At 39.6% G+C, this 22,496-nt stretch overlaps 2 protein-coding genes across 18 annotated transcripts; one reads left to right on the forward strand and one right to left on the reverse strand.

The window, feature by feature from the left end:
• Positions 1–2,357: 2,357 nt before the first annotated feature.
• Positions 2,358–10,852, forward strand: LOC135114986 (protein FMC1 homolog). 4 transcript variants are annotated; one of them, XM_064031354.1, is made up of 3 exons: positions 2,358–2,518; positions 5,418–5,640; positions 10,125–10,852. In XM_064031354.1, exons 2-3 carry the CDS (start codon positions 5,420–5,422, stop codon positions 10,219–10,221), a joined length of 318 nt encoding a protein of 105 aa, XP_063887424.1. In that variant the 5' UTR covers positions 2,358–2,518; positions 5,418–5,419; the 3' UTR covers positions 10,222–10,852. The 4 variants fall into 4 exon arrangements, with proteins under 4 accessions (XP_063887424.1, XP_063887425.1, XP_063887428.1 ...); XM_064031355.1 differs by having other exon boundaries at positions 2,453–2,521; XM_064031358.1 differs by lacking the exon at positions 2,358–2,518 and adding an exon at positions 2,536–2,771.
• A 1,859-nt stretch (positions 10,853–12,711) lies between these two features.
• On the reverse strand, positions 12,712–21,380 carry LOC135114985 (haloacid dehalogenase-like hydrolase domain-containing protein 2). Of its 14 annotated transcripts, none has more exons than XM_064031346.1 (7): positions 20,698–20,712; positions 16,564–16,626; positions 15,548–15,732; positions 15,005–15,298; positions 14,408–14,523; positions 14,072–14,172; positions 12,712–13,530 (listed from the first exon to the last, which is right to left on the reverse strand). In XM_064031346.1, exons 3-7 carry the CDS (start codon positions 15,640–15,642, stop codon positions 13,357–13,359), a joined length of 780 nt encoding a protein of 259 aa, XP_063887416.1. In that variant the 5' UTR covers positions 15,643–15,732; positions 16,564–16,626; positions 20,698–20,712; the 3' UTR covers positions 12,712–13,356. The 14 variants fall into 14 exon arrangements, 12 of the variants coding, with proteins under 12 accessions (XP_063887416.1, XP_063887418.1, XP_063887415.1 ...); XM_064031348.1 differs by lacking the exon at positions 20,698–20,712 and adding an exon at positions 20,090–20,687; XM_064031345.1 differs by lacking the exon at positions 20,698–20,712 and adding an exon at positions 19,789–20,083.
• Positions 21,381–22,496: the final 1,116 nt, after the last annotated feature.

Here is a 22,496-nt window from a genome sequence, read left to right on the forward strand (position 1 = left end):
CAAGGGGACAGTCACAGTCCTCCACACAAAACTACAAGCACCTAATAACACACACACCCTTCACTCAAAAATTTTAAAATCATCATGGCGACTCCTACACCAGCCTCGGAGTCCCCATCTGGGGAGGGGACCATAAATGTCCCCAGGTCGGACTGCCTTTCTGTCAACAACCCTAAGTGTCTTGACACCCTCCTCAACATTTTCTTCATTAACTTCTGCAACATTCGCGGTCTAAGATCTAATTTTCAATCTGTAGAACACCACCTCTCCTCTTCTAAACCTCATCTTCTTTTCCTCACTGAAACTCAGGTGTCTGAGGCAACTGACAGTAGCCCCTTTTCTGTTCCCTCCTACTTTCTCTATCCTCATTTTCGATCCAAAGCTGGATGCTGCGTTTATGTGCGCAATGACTTAACCTGCTCTCTTGCCCACTCTCTTGAATCTTCCGAATTTTCCACCATCTGGCTACGACTACAGAGTCACTCTCATACTAAATTTATCTGTGCTGTATACCTCTCACCTAACTCCTCTGACTTTAAGAAATTCTTTGACTACTTAACTTCCAAAATGGAGCACATTCTGACCCTCTTCCCTTTTGCAGAAATCTCCATTCTTGGAGACTTCAATGTTCACCACCAGCTTTGGCTTTCCTCTCCCTTCACTGATCATCCTGGTGAACTAGCCTACAACTTTGCTATCCTCCATGACCTAGAGCAATTGGTGCAACACCCTACTCGTATTCCTGACCGTCTTGGAGATATGCACAACATTCTTGATCTTTTCCTAACCTCTAATCCTTCTGCTTATGCTGTCACCCTTTCTTCTCCGTTGGGCTCCTCCGATCACAATCCCATATCTTTATCTTGTCCTATCGCTCCAATCCCTCCTCAGGATCCCCCTAAGCGAAGGTACCTTTGGCGTTTTGCCTCTGCTAGTTGGGGGGACCTGAGGAGGTATTTTGCTGATTTTCCTTGGAATGACTACTGCTTCCGTGTCAGAGACCCGTCTTTGTATGCTGAGCGCATAACAGAGGTGATAGTGTCTGGCATGGAGGCGTACATTCCTCACTCTTTTTCTCGTCCTAAACCTTCTAAACCTTGGTTTAACACAGCTTGTTCTCGTGCTATACTCGTACATGATAGAGAGATGGCCCACAAAAGGTACTTAACCAGAATCTCATGCACTTTATTTTTCTGCCCGGAACCATGCCAAGTCTGTTCTCCAACTAGCCAAAAACTCCTTCATTAACAGAAAATGTCAAAACCTTTCAAGATCTAGCTCCTCTCGTGACTTCTGGCATCTAGCCAAAAATATCTCCAATAACTTTGCTTCTTCTTTCCCTCCTCTATTTCAGCCAGATGGCACCACTGCTATCACATCTATTTCTAAAGTTGAGCTCTTCGCTCAAACCTTTGCTAAAAACTCTACCTTGGACGATTCAGGGCTTGTTCCTCCCTCTCCTCCACCCTTTGACTACCTCATGCCACCTATTAAAATTCTTCGCAATGATGTTTTCCATGCCCTCGCTGGCCTAAATCCTAAGAAGGCTTATGGACCTGATGGGGTCCCTCCTATTGTTCTCCGAAACTGTGCCTCCGTGCTTGCACGGAAGCATATATATATATATATATATATATATATATATATATATATATATATATATATATATATATATATATATATATATATATATATATATATATATATATATATATATATATATATATATATATATATATATATATATATATATATATATACCTTGGACGATTCAGGGCTTGTTCCTCCCTCTCCTCCACCCTTTGACTACCTCATGCCACCTATTAAAATTCTTCGCAATGATGTTTTCCATGCCCTCGCTGGCCTAAATCCTCGGAAGGCTTATGGACCTGATGGGGTCCCTCCTATTGTTCTCCGAAACTGTGCCTCCGTGCTTGCACGGAAGCATATATATATATATATATATATATATATATATATATATATATATATATATATATATATATATATATATATATATATATATATATATATATATATATATATATATATATATATATATATATATATATATATATATATATATATATATATATATATATATATATATATATATATATATATATATATATATATATATATATATATATATATATAGAATATATACAAGAAAAGCAGATTATTGGAGAGTGTCTTTTCAATTAAAATAATGTAAAAGAAAGGAACCTTAATTGAGTTTTGGAAGAAAAGAGGAAAAAAGGCTAAAAGAAATCGGGCACCAACAGTGCAGATATCACGAGGAAACAAACCTAAAAGTGAAGAAAACGAAGAAAAAACACTGATTAAGAGCAAACTTGAAAGTGAAGAAAATGAAGAGATTACAGTGGATACAAGATGAACTTAAAAACCTTAAGTAAAAAAAAAAAAAAAAAAAAAAAAAAAAAGGAAAAATGAAGGTGCCGTTGGTAAGGCAATACCTTCCGACTAACAACAACAACAGCAGCAGGAAGAACCGCAGGTGGTATTTGACCTCTGTATAGGTTTTTCTGTTCTTTCAGGACTAAATATATCTCCTGTTGCTTGTCTGTGAAAGAAGGCAGGGTGTGTCACCCTGTGACATGCGAATGGTGCCTTGTGTTTGTTTCGGGAGACTGATGCACCCACAGGAACTGCGCTTTATTTTCTAGTCTCCCCTTGAACTTGAAAAGCTTCTGACTCGGAGGTGTAGTTTCTCGTCCTCTGATTCAAGGCCACCCTCCATTCCTTCGCAGGTACTCCAACTGGTCCACGATGGAGCTGGAAGTTGGTGGTCGTGAAGCAGCGTACTCAGGCACTCTTAACTGGTCTGAGATTGTGGCCATGAAATTTTCCAGCTTCCTCTCGAAGTTTTCAGTACCTATTCATTCCCTTGATGCTACGGATGGGTAAAGCTTACCAACAGCGGCTCCATCTGTATTATATTCCCGTCCCTCTCCAGGAGTAGCAAGCTTGGGGACTTGGTGGGAAAGTGGAGTTTTAGGGTGGAGAATGCCATAAAAGGCCAAATTTGGGAAACCTTAAAAGTCTGAGAAGAGAACCCCTTTTTTTGGGGAGAAAGCCTTAAAGTCAACAAACGGAATCTCGCCTCTTCCCACAAACCTAACTTAAACTAGCTGGACCCCCCCATACGGACATAACCTAACCTAAAGTAGCCATGGGGGCTTTGCCCCTCCTGGACACCCCACCTTTAATTATTCTAACGTAACCTAACTTAAGCATGGCAGCTCCCCTGCTGCCTTTCATACCCTCACAGAGGATTACATGCAGACTAATTCCAAACTACACAGGCCATTTAAACTAGTGGCACGAAGTGCAGTGTAAGTTAATCACACATAAAGCCTTATTTAATTAGATATTACAATTACTTTGCATCCATTGCAACAGAAACATAAGTCAATAATACAATGGTGAATAAAATAATTCCCACAGGACTAGTTACTGTGGCAGCATAATGCAATCACAGTACCTGCATACCAATATACAAACACACCCAATCTGCATGGACTTAGAATTTGTGATGCAGCGCAATACAAATCATGCCACTAACGTATCCGTGTGTGACCCCAAAACAAAACCACCACACACACGTTGTACAGTGAGTACTCATCACCATATGTGCATAATTTAGCTGATCCATGATGAGTCACTATTGTTAAGATTAAGCTATGGATATTTGTTGTTAGGCAGCTTGGTAAAATTGCAATTTAAGTTCAAAGCCCTGCATTCCCTTTTTTGCTTTTTTTAAATATTGTTTTTTTTTTTTTTTTTGTTCATTAACTTCAACACTGGATCATCTCATAAATTGTTTCCTGTATCTTTATTATCAAGTCATGTTCTTTCTTCTATTTCTGAGGTTAATTTTCTTTGAGGAATTAAAGTAAAGTATTGTACTGAGATGATGTTTTATTTTGTCACAGGATTCCTCTTTGCTACAATTTCCCAGTTATGCTTTCCATTGTTGTTTACTTTCTTATTTATTTTGTGAAGGTTGTGTAATGTATTGGATAGCTGATGGTCTAGGGAATGTGAACAAACAACAAAAATTAATACACATGTGGTGTGTGTGTGTGTGTGTGTTTGTGTTCTCATTTAATGCTTCCTTACTCATAAGTCGGTCCTCAAGAGAGTGAAGTGAACCTTTGCTCTGTTAGGCTGAGATTGTCTTGTGCAGTTTTTAGCTGTCCTGATAACACCTGTCTTCACACCCCAAGACAACACACAGGAGGAGACCTCCAACCCCAGGCTAGAACCTCAAATACTGGCTCTGTATGAAGGCTGATGAGAGTGGCTCATTATGGTGAATTGAGGGCTATTTGAAGTTGATATCCGAACACAGCAAGTACTGTTGTGTTTGTTGAGGTGCTTTGCCCATTTCAACATCAGTTACTAGATGGCACTGTTTTGCCCTCCTGTCTTGACACAGAATAAAACATGATTACCAGCCATGCCTGCATGACTAAAATGTAAAGTTTCCAGTTACGAATTATGTCATCAATGTAATCTGTGAAAAATGAGAAACTAAACTATGAGTCAATAAATACTGTAAACATGTTAAGAAGACCAACATTTTGTAAATAATGTTCTCATACAATGATTAACTATCACCTGTGGTGAGGGAGTGCTACCAGATGTATGAGTACAGTAGGGAAGGGGACATGACATCCAGACATCCTCAGTGCATTCACTATAGCTGGTGTGTTGTCTGATGTTATTGTTACTGCTATATTGTAGAGTCTCAGATTTGTTTTTGTTGAAGGCAACGTTGCCTGCACTCAAATATTGTGTTGAGGTCTTGTTTTAGCAGGTCAACATCCTGTTGTGGCTTCACTTTTCATTTTCCTTACTAGTGTCATCAGCAAAGGATGTGATGAACTGCTTGGCATCATTCTATGTGTCACTGATGAGTGCAAGGAACAGGTAGGGTTCTAGGACAGATCCCTGAGAAATGCCACTATAAAACATGGTGCTGTGAAGTGAGTGCAAGCAACCACAAATTGAGAAGTTTTTTTCATATTTCCTATCAATATACTGATCTCATAAAGTGAAGACATGACCCTTAAGATGCTTCTTTTGGTAGCACTTGAATTTCTGATCCTTCACTAATCACACTTACACTTGCACAGGTACTGTTTATAGTGAGGTCTGTATAAAAGTGTTCATTGCCAGCCTGGTATATAGACAGGTAGATAGATCAGGTCAGTTTTATTATGGTAATTGGTGTATATATATAGGCTGCTGTTGATGATGATCCTTAATCAAAGTCTGTAGACTGAAGATTCATCGTTTGTCATTATGAACATGTGACTTGTGGTAAGTGATGTCGACTTTGTTTGGTAAAACTCAGCACATTTTTAGCATGCTGCTGCATCACTTTACAGACATGGCAGCAGTGACACCAAAGATACAAACACTGAGGTGCCTCATCCGAGAGATGCGCCGCAGTCTTCTGCCCCACGAGAATGTGAGACATTCACCAGCCTTTGTGTACATGATGAAGGAGTACCGGCGCAATGCTGTCACAGACCAGCAGTACTGCCGCCAGCAGGAGGAGATGGCCTACCTGGCCCACACCTGTGCCACCTACCTGGAGGCAAGCAGGAGGTGGGAACAAACTTTGTCTTTTAGTCATTTAATAGGTTAACATTTATGATTTTTTTTAGTGTTTGGCAGTTTGTTGTATCTTTAAAAGAGCTTTGGAACATTCTTGTGGAGAATTTCTGTTTTAAGAAAACAGGAAAGAGACAGGGGTCATATTAAAAAAGATTCTTAACTATAGAGGTTTGACCCAGACCAACTCTTAAGCTTAGAGTAGTGCTTAACTTTCTGAGTTGTGCATAGTCTAGGTCTTCAACTTAAGACAGGTCTGAAGTCTGCTTAACTTTAATAAAGATTTACACCAAGACTAAGTTAACCAAATAAAGATAACTGACTGTCTAGCCTGAGCCCTCCACCTCAAGAATTATCAGTCCCGTAAGGATGTTTTCGATGATCTCAGTGACTCTGAACTGTTGGACATATATAGAATAAAATTACAGGAGTGTTATTTGTGACATATTTGGTGAGAGATGCCTTAGAGAGCCCCACAGGAAGGAGTGATGCACTGACCTAGTAATTTAATTAATAATTAGTGTTATTTAGCCAATGGGAAATGCAGCTCTGCAGCAATGATGATCTTGGACCTTCATGTGCCCTGTAGTTGGAGTGTCTCAGTTGCCTTCTTAGTAAACACTGAGACAAAATACACGCACCTTGTGCAGGATCTAATTTGCTTATTAATAAAACAAATTTATTTGCTCATATCCTTACAAAATTGATGACAAATGATTTTGTCTTATTTAATCCAAAAAATGTAAAAAGATTGCACTATTAACTCCGTATGGATCACCAACACTTTATCTGGCCTTAAAAAATTATGCTTTGGTTTTTAGACATATGGACCTGAAAAGTAACACTATAGGTTTTGGTAGCAATTACTGCATTACATACAATTATACAACAATCAGTCATGTCAATCATGTGAAAAGCAAGCTTATGATAGTACTACTTCGATCACATTGGGATTCTATACAATGATAGAAAGCAATCAACCAAATCAACACCACTCATGTTCTTGTTGCACAACTTCATTATGTTTGGTTGTGGGACCTCTATAACTTTCTTCATAGTTTTGTCATAGTGTTATGTGGTGTGAGTTGGGTGGCTGTTAGTAAACGTGGATAGCAAAGTCACATCTTTATTATCCAATCATTTGACAACTGTCAGTTCACTGTCAACACCAGATGACTTCCATTCCTCATGAGCACCTCGGCCTTTCTTCTTCATCTCAGCATCTGATGATAAATTTAGCCCTGGAAGCCAACATGGCCTAACTGTCCCACAACACCAGATACCTCTTTCAGCAAGATGTTTTACAAGTGGAGCTTGTTCCTTGTTCTTGTTGTTTTGTATTGTCTCAGCCAAGTGCAACACTATTATTGAAGATGCACCAAGGTCTGGAATACCTTCTTTATTTACAGGTTGAATAGAACCTGTAAGGAATAAAATCATGAATGAGACCACCACTGTCTGCAAGTACAAATATCTTGAAGCCCCATTTCTTAGGTTTCATAGGAAGATATTGCTTCAGCTTATGCCTTCTTTTGAAGGGAATCATCTGCTCATCAATGCAGATATTTTGCTGCATTAGAAGATTTTGAAACTCCTTCCTCAAGTGATCTAACATCAGTCTAACCTTGAAAAGCTTGTTATTGTTTACTTCATTATTATCCTGAAAATGTAAATTTGATTTTATAGTCTCCCATCTGTTTCTGCTCATGACCCTAGCAGTGTAGTCTCTGTACCTTCTATAAAGTTCTCCAGACGAGTGCAGACGTGTTTAGGGAGTTCTGATAATGGTGAAATGGATAAGTAATCTTAACCATTGCTCAAGCTCACCCCTAATGAAATTGAGTGCTTTGTTTACCTTTTTTTGTGAAGCATAGAGATTTGATTGATAGATTATACTATCTAAGAAATCTTGACTGAAAAACTTCTTAAAGTACCAAACTAATATGATGAATTCATCATCAATATATAACTGCACAGAAAATTCTAATCTCAATAAAATAGAATGAATCAAATCTTTTTCAATTATCTAGAAACATTTGTGATTCAGAAAAAAATATGAGACTCATCCATGATAAAAAATGTGAGAATAAATCTTCCAGCATCACTTGTTGTGTTTTGGCCGACAGCTGACTGAAAATTGGTGGGCAATTGCTTGACCAATCAGCATTCATGTGTTCTTCTCCAAGAGAGGGAGACTAGATGAATTTGTCCAACATGCCTTGTCTAATTCTGGGCCAATGAAAAGTTGCATGACGAATTCGTCATGCTGAAGAGTATAGGGTTAACTAAAAATTGAGAAATATATGTTTTTATTTTTTTGCTCTTTCACCATTTCATACTGGGACTTAAGAGTTCATCTCAGCACAACTTTAAGACTGCTTAAGAGATAAGCACAAATCTAAGCAGAAGGCTGAGACAAACTGTGAGATTAAGTTAACCAAACAAAGATGGCTGATCATCAAGCCCGACCCTGTCACCTCAGAAATTGTCAGCCCCATAAGGATGTTCTCGATGACCTGAGTGATTCTGAACTGTTGGATATACTCGTATATAGAATAAAACTGCAGGAGCATTATTTGTGGCATATTTGGCAGGAAATGCCCTGGAGAGCCCTACAGGAAGGAGTGATACACTGACATTAGTAATTAAAGCAAGTGATACACTGACATTAGTAATTAAAGCAATAATAACAGTGTTATGTAGCCAATGGGAAATGCAGCTCTGCAGCAATGATGACCTTAGACCTTCATGTGTCCTATTGTTCGAGTATCCCATTTACCTTCTTAGTAATAGAGCCCCATGCAACTTTTTTGTGCTGCTGCTGAATAAGTGAAGCTCTTCAGGCTACATTTTTTTTTTCCTTATTGACTGGACGAGATAGGAAAGTCTCACCATCGGTCCAGCTGGGTTTCCTCTATTGGCCTTTTTGGCCTTGGGGATCATCATCTCCTCCATACTAAAGAAAAAGACAGGAAAGGAATTGCTGCTGAGTGGGAGTGGCGGGACAACACTGGCTCAAGGACATAAACAGACAAAATACACGTGCCTTGCATGGGAGCTAATTTGTTTATTGATAAACATAAATTTATTCGTTCATATCTTTACAAAATCAGTGAAAAATTATATTTTTTTGTTATTTAATCTAAAAAATGTAAAAAAGATTGCACTCTTAACTCAAAATTGAGAAATATATGATTTTACTGTTTTGCTGCTCTTTCACCATTTCATACAGGGACTTAAAGAGCACAACTTTAAGACTGCTTAAGAGATAAGCACAAATCTAGGCAGAGGGCTGAGATGAATTCTGAGAATCTTTGTTAATACAGCCCCAAGTTTTCATTTTTCAAATTCTTGATTAATTTTGTTAATGTGTTTTATGTTTCCTTCTTGGATGTCATCATACATATTTAGAAAAGTAAATACATAGTTTATTGCATGTTTATGTACTGTAGAGTGACAGCCACAGCCATGAGGGTAGTGAGTAAGACAAAATGAACCACACACACACACACACACACACACATATGTAAATTCATATACATGAAATGAAAACTATTCTAGTAGGTGCTTTATATATCAGCATGGGTGAGAATCATCTCATGCCAGGACATACAGTTTCATGGGACTTCCATAATTGAAATGCATCCACAGGCCACCAAAATATGATAATAATACATGCAGTGTACTGTTGTGTAATGCTTTATGACATGAAGCACTGAAAAATTTACCTTAATAGTAAGTGTGGGATGGGATCATTTGGATGGAACTCCTGCAGAACACTTAAGGCAAAGTTCGCTCCCAAGAATTTAGTACATGTCATGGCAAGCCAAGAGTGATATCTGGCATAACCACACAATGGAGCAGGAAATATCCCCAAGGTTAGGGTAATAGACATGGGGAAGCTATTGGCAGCACTGCCTGAGACAGAAACATACAGCAAGTTTCTTTCTCAGGCAGTGCTGTCAACAGTTTCTCTATCCCTATTACCCTACCCTTTGGGATATTTCCTGCACCTCTGTATGGTTATGCCAGATATTGCCCTCACCGTGCTGTACACGGCAGCTGGCCAGGCAAGACATGGCAATCATTAAAACCTTAGAACACTTTGATCAGTCTTGGCTCTCCAATTACTGAAATAAGGACACAGTTGTCCTCTAGTTACTTCATCCACCAGCATCACCCAGTGTCTGCAGTATCCTTACACTTAGTTATGCAAGAGCAAAGCCGCACTCAAGTAAAAGGCATCATTATTTGTTAAGTGTAGGGAGGAAACAGAATGGTAGTCATCTTTTTTTGGAAAATGTGGTAGCCACCTTACTTCTCAAACTAGAAACCCACTGAGTGTGAACTGTTGGAACAGTGTAAATAAAGATATATGGTTGACTGATGCCTCTTAGATTCTCATTTAGCCATCACTTTAGTTCTGATATTGATTGTTCATTATAATAACACTAAAGAAAATTTTTCTTATGTGGCAGATATCAAGAACTTCACCAGGAATACCACTGTCGGGGTGAGAGGACAGTAAAGGAGACAGCTGATATTGTAGGCTTTAAACTTCCAAATGAACACTGACAGTATTAGTATTATATATATATATATATATATATATATATATATATATATATATATATATATATATATATATATATATATATATATATATATATAGAGTATTACATAGTCTTCTGTGCTCATGGTAATTAAATAATTTTAAAGTCTAGTGTATTTATTTAGTAAAGGAAAATTAACTGTTCTATTGCAGAAGAATGATTGGAATATAAAAGTTGGCATTCATTTTCTTTTCTTACTTCACTTTGCATTCTATATTGATTCTTGTATTTGTCTGTTGTGATTGTTAAGGTTATTTTGCCTTGGCCTGTATCTTCAATGGGCTGTTCTCTGGTTTGAGAAACCTAAAGATCCACCTCCTAAGATTTTTTGAGTGGTGGCAGTATTTACAGTTCCTGGTGCTGCCTGTTGCACTCCTGTCAAAGATAAGGGTGGTGGGTGGCATGTGGGTATTTTTTGGTCACTCGGCAATGACTTGATAAATGGCAGGCTTCTGCCAAGAGCTCATCCAGTTTAGGGTTTGCCTGCCTCTGGCTGCCTCAGCCAGTACAAAAATGTCCCAAGTCATCCCTCAGGAGAGGCATGCTCTCATTCTATTGTGTGTACATTATTGAAATAAAACTAATACTTTTTTCATGAACCTCTTACTTGCCTCATATTTCTTATATTTTTCTCAGTGCAGGGGGATCTGTATATATGAGGGATTCTAGTCATACTACTATTTTAGGCAAGGTGGAATCGAAAGCTTTTTGTCTAATCAACTCCTCTCCTCTGACTGATTGTCTTCAGCCTCTCGCATTGCCACGATGTTGCATCTCTTGCTATCTTCTACCACTATTTTCATGCTAACTGCTCTTCTGATCCTGCTAACTGCATGCCTCTCTTCCTCCTGCAGCCTTGCTGCACAAGACTTTCTTTCTCTCACTCCTATTCTGTCCACCTCTCTAATACAAGAGTTAACCAGTATAACCAGTAGTAATCATTCATGCCTTTCTCTGGTAAATTTTGGAGCTCCCTGCCTGCTTCTGTATTTCCTTCTTCCTATGACTTGAACTCTTTCAAGAGGGAGGCTTCAAAACACTTATCCTGTTTTTTTAAATTCTATAGACATCTCTATGGGAACTGGCATTAAATGGGCCTTTTCATTCATAATATTTGTTGCCCTTGGCCAGTGGCCCTCTTACATAAAAAAAATGCTGGTTATGTGTAATGTGTAGGAATGTTCATCATACAAGTGTGCTGAGATGAATCCAGACTTATAGGAAGTAATTTGACATCAAATCACAGAACCAGAACTTATTCAATATCTTTATCATGCACTGCACTTTAGACTGTTCTAGTAGAAAGCTTGTATGTTAATAAAAATTGGTAGGTGTACAGAGGAGCATGTGCCACCACATGTCATGTTACCCCTGAGAGAAGGCTGGCAAAACTGTGGGTGCAAGGCACCTGGGAGGTGGGAAGCAGTAGCATGGGGCACATTTGAAAGTAAAACAAAAACATGTACTTGTATAAGATCATACAGTAGCACCTTTGCCCAAGGTAATGTGCTAAAAAATATGATTACTATTATATTTCACTTATAATTCTTTTAGCACATTATCTCTGGAAAAGTGCTACTGTATAATCTAAAGTGCAGATTACCAGCATGATTCTATAGATGTTACCAGCTAACCCCTTCTTTCTCCCATCCTGTGAATTTCGAGGCCTTTCCTCACTTTCTACCATATATAAGGCTGTGAAATGATAGATGTTTAAGAATCTTCCTGTTGAACTTTGGAAGGACAGGAAATGAAAGCATTAGAGCAATAGTTTGAGGGATTAGAGCAGCCATCCATCTTTTTTAGGAACAGGCTGAATGTGAGCATATTTTCAGCAGGAAGGAAAGGTAGATGTTGACAGACTTGGCAGAGTTTTACAAGACAAGGTGTAAGGATGGAGGCACAGTTTTGGAAAACAATAGAAGGTATCCTCATCAGGTCCATAAGCCTTCCAAGGATTAAGGCCTGTGAGGCCATGGAAACATCATTAGGAAGAATCTTAGTTGGAGGCATGAACACTCTCTGGTGCAAGGCTGCATCTCTTGTTAGCTTTTATCACTTTTTACTCTAACTGCTCTTCTGATATTGCTAACTGCATGTCCCTCTTCCTCCTGCAGCCTTGCTACTTTCTCTTGTCCTACTAAATGCACTTCCCTATTACATTACTGTTTTCTTAATTTCTCATCTGTTTTACTGGTAAACTCTGGAACTCTATTTATTTCTATATTTCCTCCTGCCCAGGATTAAGACTCATTCAGGAATGAGGTTTCAAGATACTTCTGTGTAATATTGGATTTGCTTTTGGACTCTCCTCTATAGGGACTGGCACCTTTAGTGGACATTTCACCCCTTCCCTACTTTTTTCTCCCTTTGCTCAGAGCTCCTCTCAAATGAAAAAAATACGTAAGCTGGCTGAAAAAAATACGTAAGCTGGCTGAAGAAAACTGCCTTATTTATAAGATTACATAATTATATAATTTACATCATATTCTTCAGACACAGGTGTTCATTAATAATTATACTAGGCACCTGTAAGCAACAATGTTGCATAAAATACAACAGTAGTGGAAGTAGTAGCAGCAACTGTAGATAATAATAGTAGTAAAGATGGTGAGAATAATGAAAGTATATAGTAGTAGGAAGTAGGCTGTAGTGGTGAGGATAGTGGTGACATCTTTCTCTGCCTTTTAGAAATACAGTAGTAGGAAGTAGTTGTGGTGGTGATGATAGTGGTGACACCTTTTTCTGCCTTTTTAAATTTAGAGGAATATGGTTTGCAGCACAAATATTCTCAACAGCTGTTCATATTCTGAGTGACTGAGTGAGCCAGTCCAACAAAGCCTTGGGTCATAGTCAGACATTGGTAAGTGCAGCAGGTTTTTGTTAATTACCTAATAACCTTTCACAGGACCAGTCTTTGAAATTAAATTATTTTTCATTAAATGCTGTCAGTCATTTAACACTGACTGATGGTGCTGTATCCCAAATTTGGTTTTATTATGCATAGTGAAAATGTGAGACAGACAGAATGTGTTCTCTTAATGCTACAGATATAAATAAAAGAATAAATTATATGTACAGTATGCATATGAGTTCACTAAGATTGAAGTAAGTTATTGATAATAAAGTCAACAGCCTGTGGAAAGTCTTCAGCTACATGTGATGGTGATAGTTCAGCATGACTTTCATCCCCTGGTCGGTATTTGCCAGTCTTCACCAGGATGCCAGCCAGTCCAGCCTTCATTGCTCCACACACGTCATCCTGCACATCCTGCCAGAGAGACTTGTTGAGATGCAGTGTGTACATCACATGATTACTGATGTTTCATGACCTTCAATGTATGATTATAAATTGGTTAATTTGCATAACCTGGATAGGCAGGGATTGGGTAACCTCACTGAAGTCTTTCATTGATATAAGACTGAAACAATGTGACAGGGAGAAAGTCTCCATAACTAATGGGAAGCATGAAAAGTGCTTCTATTACATTATGTTTCCGGAAAGTACATGAGTTGGAAATGCACATCATGAATGTAGAGAATTACCATTGAGAGAGAGAGAGAGAGAGAGAGAGAGAGAGAGAGAGAGAGAGAGAGAGAGAGAGAGAGAGAGAGAGAGAGAGAGAGAGAGATTTAGATAGTTATAGATTTGTATGATCATTGATAGTGATACAGTATACTTATGTGACCCACCATGTGTAGGTTGATTGATCATTTGCATATTCCTTATTTTGCTAAAAGACAAGTTTAGCAAGTATAATCACACAGTAGTATATTTAACAGGTAGTTGTTTTTAATACGTTATGACTCACATCTCCAATCATGACAGCCTGTGCTGGGGTGCACCCAAGATCTTGAAGAGCAGAGTGGAAAAAAGCTGCTTCTGGTTTTCCCACAACTTCAGCCTTGCAGCCTGAAAAGTAAAAATGTACTTTACAGTAATTACTGTAGTCTCTGTATATAAAGCTCATGAGTTGAGGAACTCAAAGGAATTAGGAAATAGCAGCCAAAGGTGACAATTTATCAGAGATATGAGCCAGACAATTAACATCTAAAATTCTGCACACTCACATTTGCATGCACACCATTTAATACATGAATATAAAAAGAAATGTTTAATGTGTTACATTTAGGCCATAATGCTATACCTGAAGAATATTCTAGACCACTCACAAAGGCACCAGGGCCCAGTGCCAGACCATCACCTCTCTTATAATAGCGAGCCTTGTGAATTGCAATAAGCGGAGCACCATCAAGGAGCAACCTGAAAAAAAAAGTTATCCACTCATGTTGCACATTACCTCTAACTAATCTCCTGAAGATTAATTAAGGCAAATATATTAACAGTAAAGACTGGGTTCAATTATCACCTGACAATATTTTTCAGGTTTGATAATGATTTTTTTTCAGTTAAGTGTCAAATTAATGTTATATGTCTGTCTTTAACATTCCATTCCCTAAAAAAGAATGAGTCTAGATATGTAGTTTAGAATGACTTCATGTCACTGTGATATTTGCTTGAATAAACACAGGTTTGCCACCATGGCTTGAGCTGCCTTCAAATGTAAATTGAACTTTTCTGAAGTAATTTATTTACATAATTTTCATTAACTAGGTGCATGAGTAATGTATAACTAAATTAAGAGTATATAAAGGATGTTAGGAACTTAGCTATAATTAAATATGACAGCAATTTATTAGTGTTATTAATGATGTGGTTATTGAAGCATTTTCAACTCACCAACCTAAATGCAGTTGTCAAGCGTTCATAATTGAAATGCTCAGGAGCCAGTCCAACAAGCACAGAATTCTCATTTTCATAGCAAACACCAGAAAAATCTTCTTTGGCTGCATCAGCAATGAGCATTAATGGACGCAAGTTCCTCTGATCTATCAGCTGGCGAGCAGCGGTTAGAGAAGTAAAAATTTCTTCACTGTCAATGCTGAAACCAATCCTCTTCAGCCTTTCATGCAGTACATGCTTGGATTCTTTAGTAGTGTTGGTGACAAACTTTATTTTTACTTGTGTTGCTCGCAGCCTGGAAGAAACAGAAAGCAGATGGCAAGCTTGGCAGTGAGACAAGTAAAAGAAAGAAATATTATAGAAAGGAAAAAGATCAAAGTCTAAAAGTGAAGTTAAATTATTATACAAAATTAAAACATTGATGAGGAATTACAAGTGATAAACTGAAAGCTTGATTTTCATTGACTTCATTGAAAACTGGAGTGTTGCTTACAATGTTATGCTGATGATGCTATTTTGTTGACATAGTGAGAAAGATAAATACCTTTTGAGAGCTTCAATTGCACCTGGTATGATTGCATCCTCTATGTGAATTGTCCCACTTAGATCAATCAAGACTGCTGCAATCCGCTTTGCCATTGTTGCACTAACTGCTGGGTATTGCAATAGACAGCTGGTGGAGCAGTTCTTGGCAGACTTGTTGGGGGTAGAGGTTAGTGATGCACTCAGTCTACAAAGCAAAAGAGTCAAATTTAGTTTTCATCCATATCAATGAGGCTGATAGGAAGCAGTCTTGTATTCTGACATATAACAGACAAGCACAAAATTTAGCTTTATTTTTTTCTCTCCCCCTTCAAAAATTTATATTAAAATTGCTTTACATTACATTAGCTATGCCCCTACTAGGACCTAAGTGCAAGATTTTTATTTGTGTACTCATGCATGAATGTTTTATGCCTTCTCCTAAAAATGTCAACTTTATATTTAGTTAAGACAATCCTGTATTTTCTTCTCTAGTTTTGTTTATAAAGTCAGCAACAATGTTCACTCCACTTCATTAGACACTTTCACCATAATGGCAATTATTCAAAACCCAGGAGTCATGTTAAACTGTTTTATCCTGTGTTGCTCTTTCTGGAAGCCTTCTATCAGTGACAAGGCTTCTGGACTGGACCTCCCCAGTCAAGATTGACCTTGTTATTGTTGCCATCTGAGACTGAGCTGGCTCACCAACAAAAAAGTTGAACAAATCTCATAACACTGATCCAGATAATTCAATCTTTTTGCTATTTCATATTTTTTTTCCTGATATTCTTGTTTGTTGCCACTCTTTAAATTTTTGTTCTCTTATCTTGTAAAATCATTCATGATCCTGCCTTCAATATTCACCCCTTACTTTCCACTGCATGCACACCCTTTGCACCATAGCAACAAACAGTACGACTATCTTGGTCTGAGACATCTCTACCATTACCAGCATCAGGGTTACATTACACTTGCTGGTTGAAAAGACTGAAAAAAAAAAAAAAAAACTATAGTCAAGTATTCTTAATTTATATATCTATTAATGTAGGGTGTAGGGCACTCTGTAGGAAGCACCTTGCATCTGTTGTGGTCTCAAGACTGAAAAAGGTGCAGGATAGGGACAGGCTCATTACAAAGGGGTAGGGGTAAACCAGTGTATATACAAACTATCAGGCTTTATTATGGATGTACGTGGCAAGCTGTGCTATGCCTAAGCTCCTGGGTGCAACATGGTGGGCCATGAGACTATGCCTTTCCACTGGAGGCCAACAGATGTAAGAGTGTGTGATATGTGTGTGTGTGTGTGTGTGTGTGTGTGTGTGTGTGTGTGTGTGTGTGTGTGTGTGTGTGTGTGTGTGTGTGTGTGGTGCTTTGTAAGGACCACCCTGTGTTGGATTGCTGGCCTGGCAGATAGATAGATAGATAGATTCATGTACAAGTGTCCCATCCTTCACATTTTTCATTTGACTACTGTATGTACAAGTTTTATCACTAATTTAGGAAGAAATATTCTCTGATGTCAAAAACTGAATAGTGAGGTTCCATGTCAAGCCCAAACAGATACTGGTTTTGAGAGACATAGGTCTCTTCAGAAAAGGATCTATAACATGAGTTATTTCTTTAGCATATGTTTGTTGCTTTCAAAAGTTTGGTGCTACAGATCAGTACATTTTGGTGGGGTCATAACAGACAAGTGTGTTATGATGCATCATACAAATCTTGAACACTGCTGTAAGTGATGAACTGAAGGATGCATACTAGAATTTAGGAGCATATATCTTTTGGGAATTAGAAGAGCTCACCAAATTATTGCTTATAGATATAATTTTATGTAGATATTGTAATAACTTTAAGTAGCCAGTATAACTTGTCAGATATGATTTTAAAACACTGATGGGATGGGAACATGGCCTCAAAGGATTATTAATATCCAATTATGAAGAAAATATCTTAAAATACTTAGCTATTCAAATCCAGCAGCACATAATTCATTACTTTTTCCTTACAGGAAAAACAGATGTGCACAGAGAAACTAACACTTAGGAATATGTTTAGGCACAGCAGGATACAACTCTGTGAAGCAACACCATAAACACCACATTCAACCTTCCTTTCACTGAACACCATGGACAGGTGTGTCAAGACCATACTTGCTGGTAAGCTTTTTGCCATATAAATGTCATTCATTCCCTGACTCGCCCTGTGAATGTAGGCATTGCAAGAGTACTTATTGTATTCACAACCATTCATAATACACGGCTTGTATTTTGTGCCCTGGAGATGGTAATTATTGTAAGTTTTGAAATATCTTATCTATGTTATCTTGAAAATCTCCCCACTTCCATATCACTCTCCTATTCAAATTGCATGCAGTTAACTAGACTAGCAAGGGTCTATGTTAATCCAAGAATGAAATACCTATTTGTGATATGTTAATGGAAACAGACTGAGGAGAGTTAGAAATAAGTATAGAAATAGTGAAAAGAAGATAAGGTGAACAAAGTGAATATTAAAAACTACTAGAGGGAGAGAAAGCCAATCAGAACAGCACCACATGATCTTGACCACATTAAGTGTAAGAGGAAGAGACATAATTCCATGGGTTGTGGAAGACCTTCATCCTCTTTGTGGTTCCAGCAGTCATCCTCACTGGGTGGGGTCCGGACAGTCTATCGGTCTCCAGACTTTATGAGACTAGTCTCTATCACTCATGTTTGTTCAGTCCTGTTGGATTATGGTTCTGTGATATGGTTTACAGGCTACCTGGGTGATATTGCTATGTTAGAGAAGGTCCTGAGATGGACAAAGGGAACTGGGGGATTCTTTGGCCTATGTTCAATATCTTTTTATTGGAGGCTTTATTCCATTAAAGGTTGTCTAATCAGAGCTGACCTAATCATGGTTTACAAGATTCTCAATGGCCTCTGTTCTCATCTTGAAAATTTGCTTGTCAGTAACCTTAATGTTAGGACTAGGGGATCATTCCTTCAAGTTGGCTATTCCTTGATGTAATACCAAAGCTTGTTTCTTTTCTGTGAGAGTCCTGGACACTTGGAATAATTTGCCTGAATCTGTCATCTCTGCTGCTTCTGTTAATCCATTCAAGCACCAACTTAGTAGGTCTTCCAGTTACATCCTATATGAGTTTGACTGAAGTGTTCACTCCCATTCTGATGAAGCCACACTAGCTGACCTTATGCTGCCCACAAGATATTCTTCCAGCAGTCTTGGTCAGAGGTTTCATTCTTGTCTAGATGAGGACGACAAGAGACGAGACAGTCAAGGGCAAAGCACCGAAGTTAGGTTTGGTAATGTTAGTGTCCTTTAAGGGTGTGGTCCAGGAGGGGCAAGGCTTCCAAGTTAGGTTTGGTTAAGTTAAGTTAGGCTAGAAATTTCCTCAGTTTTTAAACTATGGTGTCTCATCCTTAGACTTTTCACATGGCCTAATTTTGCTTCCCCCCATCCTAAAACCCTGCTTTCCCACCAGTTCCCTAAGCTTGTTGGAGGGAGAAAAGGAGAAACAAAATAGGATGTATTGTGTTAAGCTGCATGATCCACAAAATGAAGGAATTAGCTGTGAAATTAATGAAATGAGTAAAGGTAGAATGAATCTACACTAGCCTAACCTAACCCACAGCTGAGAAAAAAAAAAACCTAACCTAACTCATAGACGAAAATGCCGGTTATTTCATTATTATCCCGAATTCTTCATATGGCCTACTCAATGCAGCAATGAAGGGCAGCCAGCAAGGGAGGTAACCCTGTGAGCACACTTCTGTTGACTTGCTGAGGTTTTTCCCTGCCGCTGCAGGCATCCCAGGAACTCCCAGGGGTTGTGTTCAAGACTACCTGTGCCTATGCTTCCACCTGTTCATCAAAAAATACGTTACTTGAACAATATTGAAATAGCAAAAGCGTTCTCATTTCGGATTAGATTAGTGTTGGGTAGGTTTGTCGTTGATTAATTCAATTTCCATACCGATTCCTTTGTGCAGATCACGACTTAAATAAACATCACATTTTGCCCAGATATAAACAGTCTGTAATTGGATATGAGTAAACTACACTGATTTCCATATTCCCCATTACTTTTCAGCTAATTGTTACACTGTGTACCTTATTCGTCCCAAGAGAGGATTCGTAGTTTTCGTATTGTGGAGTATTACCAGACTCACTTTAAATATTGCAGACAACTTCCGTAATCTACACCGTCGTCCACAGCCGACCAGTCAACAACTACTTTCACAGTAACACTCTTACCTGGGCAGGCAGCAACGCACACGGCGTAGTCAGCACTCACTCCCGTCACCAGGCGCCAGGATGCAGGTAGAAGCAACTCATAGCGGTTCAGCATAGTAGTGGAATGCGAGGTACGGACATGCAAAAACTAATAACATGCACAGCACAGACGTATATTTCTTCACTAGAGAACAAGACACAGTTATCTCGTGACTCGCAGATCACCAAAGGCAAAACTCCCTACACAAGAGGCGGTACACACAGTCACACACCGTCTACTCTAAGGAACGTATAATGTAGATAGAATCTTTGGTCCACTCACTTGGAGAGCAGTTACTCGGCCGTTCACACATTCGCAGATCAGTCAAACAAAGATAGATGTGGGCACAATAAGCCTGACACCACTACAAAAATCTCAGCACAGCCGCAGGAAGACAGAGCATCACACACTGATAAGACTATGCAGCTGTAGTGTGGTCGCCATACAAGGAAAAGGGTATAAGGAAGTTGGAGAGAGTTCAGAGAGCAGCTACGAAGATGGTACCAAGTATCAAGGACTTGTCATATGAAGAGAGACTGGAAAGGATACATATACCAACGTTGGAAAAGAGGAGAGAAAGGGGAGACTTGATTGCGATATATAAAGCATATGAGGGAGTAGAGGAGGTGGACCTTAGCGACTTAATGGTCTGGGATACACGGGACACTAGAGAACATGGAGAGGCTGAAGAGGAGTGCTTGTAGAAGAGACGTCAAAAAAGTATAGTTTCCCATACAGAAGTACTGATGTATGGAACAGTCTGCATGAGGAGACAGTAAATGTAGAAAGTATACATCGATTCAAGGCTACGTTGCATATTAAAAGATACGGAGATGGGACAGCACGAGCATAGCTCTTTTCCCATAAAGCACAACTAGGTAAATACACACACAATGATTGGCTGCGGACAATCAATCGTACGGCGCGAAATAGGCGAGGAGGCCGCAGCGCTACAGAGAAGCTGCGATGACGACACACGTGCTGAGGGTTTGGCTACCGGAGGACCGAAGTCACCCTCACTGGGGCAGAGGAGGCACTGCATTTCTATCTGCAACTCTTCTCCTCATCGCTCACTGCACTGTTATCTTGCGACGCGACGAACGACCCGCCGGTATCACTGGCTTCTTTGTCTACCGGTGCAAGCTCCCCCTGGCCCCAAGTGAACTGGCCAGGATCAGCGAAGGCCCATAAGCCGTCGAGATGGACCACTACTGGCTTCTTTTGGGCACCTCCGCTGATTTTGTAAGTCACGTCTGAGAGGGCTTGTAGGATGGTATACCACCCTTCCCAGGGGCAATAGAGCTTAGGTGCGAAGCCACCATTCCGCCGGTGGTTGTGGAGCCATAACTTGCCTCCCCCTAATCATGTTTAGCGTCACGGGAGCGCTGCTGGTGCTACCAAGAAAGGGTTTGGCCTGCCACCTGAAGATTCTGAGCTACGCGTTGCCTGTTACTTCTATTCTCCTCTGCTGGAACGCTGCCACCTACTGAAGTGCCGCTGCCAGCAACTCCTCACTTGGCGACCGTCCTGTTGGCAAATCCATCGGCAGCCGTTGCTCGCGGTCAAACATGAGTATACGAGTACAGGCGTATACCCTGTGGCATCCTGCTCGGCGGACCTGTAAGCTATCAGGATGTATGGTAGCCACAGGTTCCAGTTCTGCTGATTCCCCCAGTGTAGCAGGAAATTTTTGCCCTTGAATGAAATTTCCCCCGGGAAAATTAGACTAGGGTTGATTTCCCCCCGAGAATAACAATATGGGCTGTTTTTCCCCGGGGGGAATTTCAGACCTAGGATATTTTTCCCCCTCTAGGCCATTTCAACCCCCTACATATAAACTATTTTAATGAATTACATCATCAATGGTAAGTTTGATTAAATCTTTTGATTAAATATCTCCTGCAATCCATTTGTTTGCGGATGATAGGCTGAAGCCATAGCCATACTCTTATAACAGAGTGGGGTTGGGGAATCTTGGCCCGGAGGGGGGAGTATTATCCTGAGACGAAATTCCCTCAGGAGGATATATATCCTGGGCCATATTTCCTCCGAGGGGAATTTCGGACAGGGGAAAAAACAGACCGTTACACTGGTAATACTTAGCGAGCTCCTCAGCCAGAATGCGATTAAAGCGCTCTACCATTCCGTCACTATGAGGAAGCAGGGACGTAGTACAGATCTTGCGAACGGCTGGGCCTGCCACTGGTGGGCAGAGGGTGTCAGTAAGGGCAACGCTCCGCTCTGATGGCCTGGGCTAGCACCTCCCCAGGGTCTTGCAAGAAGAGAAGGTGCAGCGGCGGTAGTGTCCCTTCTGCATGGAACTGCAGAGGCAGCCTCTCGGCACCGGTAGCCTGTATGCCAGTTTAGGCGTTTTCAGTAGTCACCAACAAGTCAAACGCTTTGCTCGCAAGACAAGCGGAAGCATACATACCCAGCAGAGCGTTTGTCTTTCCAGGCCCAAAATGCAAACAACCAGTCAGTTAGTAGAACATCAGAATATCATTTACGTTCCCGTAGGAATGTATTTTGAAGAGTAAAATATAGAATATAATGCTTTTCGAGACCGAGAGAGTTGGTGTTGTATAGAGAAATATTTCTTTTCTTGTCATTTCATATTAAAAAAAAAAAAAAAACTTGAAAATGACATAAGGCAAGGGAAAGAAATGAAGATGCTGCGTTTTCTGGTGAT

This window comes from Scylla paramamosain, chromosome 28 (assembly GCF_035594125.1).
Source record: "Scylla paramamosain isolate STU-SP2022 chromosome 28, ASM3559412v1, whole genome shotgun sequence".
In the NCBI taxonomy this organism is placed as follows: Eukaryota; Metazoa; Arthropoda; class Malacostraca; order Decapoda; family Portunidae; genus Scylla; species Scylla paramamosain.